At 52.4% G+C, this 8,220-nt stretch overlaps 1 protein-coding gene across 1 annotated transcript in view; it reads left to right on the forward strand.

The window, feature by feature from the left end:
- Positions 1-2,227, forward strand: part of LOC103774431 (proprotein convertase subtilisin/kexin type 6-like) — a gene marked incomplete at its 5' end in the record, with an annotated part of 10,210 nt that extends 7,983 nt beyond the window's left edge. The window contains 2 exons of the mRNA XM_008941836.1: positions 1,582-1,694; positions 2,130-2,227. Coding sequence (XP_008940084.1) covers positions 1,582-1,694; positions 2,130-2,227 — 211 coding nt within the window. The remainder of the gene's footprint in view (positions 1-1,581; positions 1,695-2,129) is intronic.
- Between the last annotated feature and the right edge of the window lie 5,993 nt (positions 2,228-8,220).

Genomic DNA, 8,220 nt, shown 5'->3' on the forward strand with positions numbered 1-8,220 from the left:
CCCTGGAGGGGTTTCCAAGCTGTGGAGATCTGGTGCTGAGGGACATGGGTCAGTGGGGACCTGGCAGTGCTGGGGGAATGGTTGACTTGATGATCTTCAAGGTCTCTTCCAACCAAAATGAGTCTATGATTCTATTCTATAATTCCACCTACCCGAAGTTATCAGAGCAGAGCTGGGACTGATGAGGAGCACTGCTGGTGATGATAAAAACAACCAAATAATGCTGAAAAGAGCTCCCAGCTGGAGCTGTTTACTTGGAAACAGAAGTAGGGATGAGGGAGCCAGGGCAGCCGTGGGGCTGGACCCCACACGCCCCAGCCCTGGGGGTTTCAGAGCGGAGAAGCCGCATGCTCCCCGCTGGAGCCAGCCAGCCAAGGTGTCTTCGGGCAATGGTGGAAGGGGCTCAGCTCCTTGGAAGAGGTGTGGGAGGAAGGAGGAATGATAATGTTGAGGCAAATGTTCCAGCTCTCCACCAGACCCGCTGGGTTCGCCCCATGGCACAGGGCTGGGAGCAGGGGGTGCCGGGAGCGGCGGGTGCTCCCACTGCCCGGCACCGTGCCGCAGCTGGGCGCTGGGAGGGGGCTCAGCCTCCCTCGAGGGGAAGGGAAGGGAAGGGAAGGTGAGAGAGGATTTGGGAGCACCCAGGGAGTCGCTCGCCCACGCTGGCTCCAGTGGGGCGACAGGGCTCCAGCATCCCTGCCCAGGGGCTCAGGGTCTCTGTGAGCCACCGTGCCCCCCAGCAGGCACAGCGGATGGGGTCTCCTCCATGGGCAAACAGTTGGGAACAACACGGGCTCCTCTTGCAGCCCTTTTTTAAAGGGGGGTTGCTGAGAAGAGAGGTGCATGTCCTCCCTGATCCTTCCCAGCAGGCGAGAGCTTTTGGAATGTCACTCAGCTTCGAGCTGGCACCACCAAGCCCATTTTTCCCAGGTCTTTGATAGCTTTTCAAGCTTTGGCTTCACTGTTTTACACGTCCTCTGGTTCAGTGGATGTTGCAATGCCAGCAGACTTGTTATCTGGCTGACAGCCTGTTTTGGAGGGCCAGGATTGGGGTGTTGGTGACGGTTCACACCACAGCAGGGTCAGCACAGGAAAGACATGGACCTGTTGGAGTGGGTCCAGAGGAGTCCACAAAAATGATGAGAGGACTGTAACCCTTCTGCTGTGAGGCCAGGCTGAGAGAGTTGGGCTTGTTCAGCCTGGAGAAGAGAAGGCTCCGGGGAGACCTTCTGGTGGCCTTTCAGTATTTAAAGGGGACCCAGAAGAAAATTGAGGATAGTTTTTAGAAGGGTCTGTTGCAGTAGGACAAGGAGTGATGGTTTTAAACAAAAAGAGGGGAGATTAGGAATAGAGAGAAGGAAGGGATGTTTTACACTGAGGGTGGTGAGCCCCTGGCCCAGGCTGCCCAGAGAGGTGGTTGCTGCCCCATCCCTGGAACCATTCCAGGTGAGGTTGGACAGGGCTCTGAGCACCCTGCTCTAGCTGCAGATGTCCCTGCTCCCTGCAGGGGGTTGGACTAGGTGACCTTTAAAGGTCCCTTCCCACCCAAACCAGTCTGTGATTCTTTGATTCTCTGCCCAGGTGTGATGACCACTGCTCAGCCTGTGAGGGCTCCAGTGGAAACTGCCTCAGGTGTAAAGAAGGTTTCAGCCTCCTCGGCGGCTCCTGTGTAACAAATGAAACCTGCACCAACGGTAGGTAGTTGGGGCAGAACCTATGGCACCACAGTGCTTCCCTGACAGCAAAAATGAGGGGGGTTGGAGATTGCCTTCAGAGCAGAAAGCTGAAGGTGTTGAAGCTCCCGGGCTTGCCGGGGCACGGCTGCAGTGAGCTGGGCTGTGGTGGGCAGGTTATCTGGCAGAGCTGCTGGATATCTGCCTGTTGCTCAAACGCATCCAAGCGTTTGCATTTCATCCTGGTTTAGTCTGGAGGCTAATTCTCCCACTCGCTGCAAAGCTGCTTCTTTCCTTCATCCAAACCCCATGAAAGATGCCCTTAAAAAGCGACCCCTGTTCCGTTCTCTCTCCTCCAACACTGGAACGAGTTGCGCCGCCTGTTAGTGCAATGTTTGTTTATTTAGAATGTTAATCTGCTCTCATTTTCTCTTGTTCCTCGCCTCGGCCTCCCAGCTGACAAGACTTTCTGTGAGATGGTGAAATCCAACAAGCTCTGTGAAAAGAAGCTGTTCGTGCAGTTCTGCTGTCAGACGTGTCTCATGGCCGGGTAAAGTTCAGCGGCTGCATCCATCCAGGACTTCCACCGACTGCCAGCCCAGTTTTGCCAAACGTTTAGGACAAAAGTTTATTTTTTCAGCTTTGGGAGAGTTTACATGGTGCTGTCAAGCGTTCGCTCGTGAGTTTGATAGCTTTAATATCACTGTCAGCGCGTTTCTATAGCAATATGTTAAGCAGAGGTTGGATCGTGCCCCCGGAGGCTCGGGTCCTGAAAGGCAGCAGGCGAACGGTGGTATTAACACTCTCAAACACTCCTCGGGAGCAGGGACTGATGCCCGAGCCGTGTACACACGCCTGGTTCTTCACAGAAATCCTCCTGACCTGCCCTCCCCGAGCGCCCGGCGGGAGCCCCCGCCGCACAGGACGCGGGACTCGACACGTCTGCGGAGGCAGAGCCGTTCCTGGCTCGGTTTTGGGTGCCCTTTTCTGCTAGGGGACAGCTGATGGGAGCTTGCTCTGTACATAGGTCAAAGGATGAATGGGGTAGTGCCCAGAGCGGTGCCCTAACGGCAATAACTGGAGGTTTGAGGACCAAAGCGAGAGCTGATCCACGTGGCTCTGAGGTGTGCCAGCCCCGCGAGCCTGGCCAGGCTTTGCCCTGCAGGTAACCGCGGGCAGGAGAAACCTGGGTGCCCATGGGGAGTCGTATGGACTCGGGGGGGTCCTGCACGGACCAGCCTGTGGGGTCACAGCCTTGCCATGAAAGGAATTTCCCTCCTGGAACTGCTAATTAATTAAGTTCTGGAACGAGCTAGATCCTTCCTCTAAACGAGACGGTGTCCCCAGTTAATATCTTCGGTATTTTGCATTGAGATCATTCCCCTGTTTCACTGGGTATACCTCCCTCTGTCACAAAATCCTCCTGCTCATGGCAGTGATTTTTCTTGGGCATCTGTTTCCAAAAGAGACATTCCAGGTATCCGGCCAGGAAACTCTTAATTCTACAAAACCCTTCCCTGAAACAACCCTTTTTATGCTCTCTCTTAATAGTAAGTCATGTGGTGTTTATATAATTGTGTTTGAAATATCCTTGGCTATGTTGTTTTACAGATTTTTAAAAAATAACTTATACAATCCTTGGTTTTTTTTTTCCTCTGTGGATTATTTTTTATATGGGAGCGGGGAATCTTTTTGTGTCTTATCTCCTTCTTTTCTCCTCTCTGACCTTGCAGAGCTGCTCTTTGCCCCGGACGTATGTAAACACTTTCCTATGCTGCACGTTCTGATTTTCATTGTTAATAGTTTTAACGAGTTAAACCTTTTGCCAATGAAATTCACAGTACAGACTGTCACCAGTTCCTGTCGGGGCTGGGATAATCCCTGCTTGGTTTGGGTTGCAATGACACACGTCCTGCCCGGGCTTGCCTGCTTAGAGCTTACCTCAGCCAGGTGAAGAGGGGAGAGCCGCGCCCTGACCGGTCCTCACCCACCTGGACCCAACCCAAGGAGAGATGGAGCTTTGGTGAACTGACCTTTAAGTTAATAAACTATTGATCTCCCCTGACAAATGAATCTGTGCTTCTTCCAAATTCCCAGAGCTGCCCCCCCGACCAGAGGCAGGGCAGTGCAACGATGCACCGCGGGTGGTTTTTGTGCTGGACACAGCAGCTCTCCTGGCCAGAGCACCTGCAGGAGAAACAGCTCAGGAACAGAGGAGCTGCATCTGCAACATCCTCATTGTGATCTTATCAAGGTCTTTCACCTTCAGAGGAAACTCCTACTCCAAATACCTGCCCGTGCCAGGCTGGGCTGGCATCTCTGGTGCACCCAGGGATATCTGGCTGGGGCTCAGGGCTGCACCTGGGCATGGCTGAGCATGGCACACAGTCCCAGCATGGGGGGGGTTGGAAGGGACCTCTGGGGCTCATCTCATCCAACCCCCCTGCTAAAGCAGGGTCAGCTAGAGCAGGGTGCCCAGGATGACGTCCAGGTGGGTTTTGAGTATCTTCACAGAAGGACTCCACAATCTCTCCTCCAGAGTTCTCCAGTTGTGAGGGATCCCAGGAGAGCTGGGGGGAGGGCTTGCTCCCCTTTCCCACCCATCCAAGGAGCATCCTGCAGCCCCCAGTGCCCCACTGCAGCTGGGGACTGGAGGGCCACCTTCCCCCTCGGGCTGGCCGGGGCAGGAGAGGGGCTGCTGGGGAGCAGAGGGAGCTGTGGAGCCTTTTGTTTGCCCTGTTGGTTTGGCAATGTTTAACCCAGGGCACTGCCTGGGTAGCTGGAGCTGAGCTTTTAAAGTGTGGAAAAAAGGAAAGAATGGAGGGAAGATGCTTTCTCAGAGCTGTGCTGCTGTGGGCTCCTGCGCCTTACAAGTCATCACATCAGATGACAAATGTGAATTAATCAGATGATTTATCACACACAGTGATTCCTTCTGTTGCTCCAGGATTCCCCTTTCAGTCTTGGGCCAAAGCAGAGGTCAGAACTGGGGTGAAATACTCCTGGCTTCTGCCCTTTTGGCTGTAAATAACAAACTTTCATTTCTGGTGCTGTGTCACAGAGTCAAAAACGGGGAGCTGTGACTTGGGAGCACTGCACCAGCTCTGCCTCTCAGTTCTCTGGCTCACAGCAGCCTGCCTCTAAATACTGCTCATGGGTATATTTAGATGTACTGAAATGCTAAAAAAATAAAGGAAGATGTTTACCCTTACGTCTTTGGCATAACTTAAAATACACATTGGGTGAAGCAATGCAATTTAAGATGACCAATCCACAGCAATCCCAGCTTTATCCTGCTTTCTGCTGCCCTCCAGCCTGCCAGGGATTACATGTCAAGTTCATGCAACAACAGCTCCCAGCATTTCCCAGGGCACCAACTCCCTCAGAAATCATTCTTGGAAAGTAATAAAATTCAGATTATTTATCCAAGCTATTGCAATGCTTGCTTGGAGCTATTAAAGTCTGTCTGACACTGGTACGCTCAGAGGATCAAAGTGGCTGTGTCTTCAAGATAAATGCATATTTAGGCAATTTATTAAAGCCTGTTTCTCTATTGTCTCTTGGCACCAAAACCAAATCTATAATAGCTGTTTTCTGGAAAATCTTCTTAGTGCAGCCTGACTCCTCACTTGCTCTTTGGCTGTGAGGTTGCATCCACGGCTATCTGCCATTTTGTAGTTGGCAGGTGAGGAACATACACCTTAAAAATGATTGCTTTGACTTTCCATTACAAAGAAAGGGCTTATAAGAGCTCGTGTGCAGCCTCAGACCGAGAATCTCTCTGCTCCCCATCACAATTCCAGCCTGGCTGTAGAGCCTGGGGCATACAACTCTCTTGTGCTAAGGCAGAGAGGTCTGTGTTTTATCTGGCCTTGTTGGAGGCAGGACCTGCTTCCTGGGAGGCTGAAGAGGGTCTCCTTTTACCAAGTGCCTGAAATGACTACAGACTCTGTTGCCTTTCCCACCGTGTGATTGCTGAGCTGTGTACAGCAGTGCTGCTGATTCTCCATTTGCACTTAGGGCAGCTCACTCTCTTTTGCTTGCTCTCTCCTAACCACTTTTAAACAAATGCAGATGTTAGAAGAACCTGGTGCTGTGCTTTCCTCCCCAGCTTTGGTGAGGGTGTTTTCCACACAGAGAGCACAGGAGCTGCCTGACCCCGGCTGACACCTCCCCAGGGAGCAGCAGCCAGAGCAGAGCCAGTTCTGATGCTGTGGTCCCGGGGAAGGAGCCAGGCATCACTCTCAGGGGGTTGCTGCTGCTAGATGCTTCCAAAAGAAAAGTTCCAGCCATTGCTGCATGGTGCCAAATGTGGCTGCAGCACTCAACCTATTATCACATCCTCTGGCTTCACAGCAGTGTCACAGCTGGTGAAAAAATCCCTCCCTTGACAGCAGTGGAGCCAGAAATCTTTCTGCCTCACCTCGCTCAAGGGGCCTCGAGGGCTGGGGAATTATTTCCCCAGGGCTGCTGAAGTGAAGGGCTTGGTGACATTCAACAGGATTTGGGCCTGGGGGGAGTCAACTGCTTCCTTTGGCGTGCCACCTTTGGTCCATGGCATGCACACGGTGGTTCAGCCCTGCTGGTGCCAGCCCAGCCCTGCCACCCAGGCACCGGGCAGCTCACCAGCCTCAGACCTAGTGAGACCTAGTGACCTCCTTCACACTGGAGTTTCCTGGCCAGACAGGGCAGGCTGAGCCATCCCTGCTCCCCCAGAGCTGCCCCCGGCTCTTCCTGGCTACTCTCTGAATTCCTACAGCTGGTAAGAGGGGATGTGGTGACACTTGAGAGTGGATTTTATTTTGCAGGCAAAGGGTGAGCATCATGCTGCAACCATGTGGTGTGTTTCCAGCCCATCGTGGCTTCTCTGATCAGGAATGCACCTGGAAGTGCCACAGCAACTGTCTCAGGTGCATTGGAGCATGGTCCCAGCCTGCTCTGCCCAGGCTCCTGCAGACTGGGTCAGTGCTCGGGCACACCAGGAGCTGAGAGGGAAGCAGAGAATCCTAAACTGGTTTGGGTTGGAAAGGACTTTTCAAAGTCACCTAGTCCAACCCCCCTGCAGGGAGCAGGGACATCTGCAGCTAGAGCAGGGTGCTCAGAGCCCTGGCCAACCTCACCTGGGATGGTGCCAGGGATGGGGCAGCCACCACCTCTCTGGGCAGCCTGGGACAGATCAACAAGTCCAGCTGTTAATTCAGCACAGCCACGTCCCTTTGTGTCTTGTTCTGCCACCTCTCCTGGCACAGCTTGAGGTGTTTCTTCTTGTCCTATCACTTGTTCCTTGGGAGAAGAGACCAACCCCCACCTGGCTCCAGGCTCCTGTCGGAGTTTTTGAGAGTGAGGTATCTGATATCTGAAAAGTCTGGAAAACTGAGCAGACAATGATAAAAAGTGTAAATAATTACTAATTTTAGAAACTTGGCTTAGACAGGATGGTTCTCTTTCAACTGCTAAAGCCCAGGAGACAAGATAAGAAGAAACTAATGACGAGTGTCCTGCTTTAACGAAGGTCACAGGAGGAACTGGCCTCATCCAAAGGGTGAAATTAGGGGAAAGGGAAAAGCAGCAGTGGGAGATTCCAGCCACCAACTCAATTAGGGATGAATAAGACTTACACAGGCACACCTCCATGCCCTCAAGGAGCCTGTGTGCTGATTTAAACACAACCAGCTAATAACAAATGTACCATTAATTACCTACCAATAAGTGTAAACCTGGGTGTGTTTCTGTTAATCACATAATATTAAGCCATAGTCTGTGTGCAGAGCTGAGCCAGCTTCGTGGAATATCACCCAGCTCCCAGCTTTGCACAAATCTGTAAGAAAGAAATACCTCCACCCTGGGTGTGTTTTGGTTCTTTGCACACTGGGTAAAGAACCCAAATTTGGGATAACACCCCCTGAGTCTCCTTTTTTTCCAGGCTCAACCACCCCAGGTCCCACAGCTGCTCCTCATATGACGTGTGCTCTAGCCCCTTCCCCAGCTTTTTTGTCCTTCTCTGGCCACACTCCAGTCCCTCAAGGTCCTTCTTGGAGTGAGGGGCCCAAAACTCTTAATCCAAGGGTATGTCCGTTCAAGCCCCATGCTGGGCACCAGGATCTTGTCCCAAGACGAGCTTGTTCACCTGGTGTGTAAAGTCCAACCCACACAGAGATGGGTTATCATGTGTTTATTACAACCTTGCCCAGGACTGGCTGCTAGCAGCCCGATGCCAAGAGAACTAGCATGCCATACCAACAGAAAAGAGAGTATTTTTATATACTTTTATATTTTTACACTGGAGATGTAAATGAAGTTGTAGTGTAGATATTGGCCATGACTGAATCAATAACGGGTGCTTTGGTGTAGAGGTTTGACTTAATCCCCCTAAGCTGGAGCCAGGGTAGCAGTCCAGCAACCACAAAAAACGCCCCGGGCCGTGTTTAGCGGCGGGGGGGGGATGAGGGGTGTTCATTTGGACTTTAGGAAAAATTCCCTCCCTAAAAGCAGGACCAAGCCCGCGCCCAGGGCAGCGGCGGAGTCCCGCTGCCTGGAGGGGTTTCCA

The sequence above is a fragment of the Merops nubicus genome, unplaced genomic scaffold (genome assembly GCF_000691845.1).
Source record: "Merops nubicus isolate BGI_N331 unplaced genomic scaffold, ASM69184v1 scaffold21166, whole genome shotgun sequence".
Taxonomy (NCBI): domain Eukaryota; kingdom Metazoa; phylum Chordata; class Aves; order Coraciiformes; family Meropidae; genus Merops; species Merops nubicus.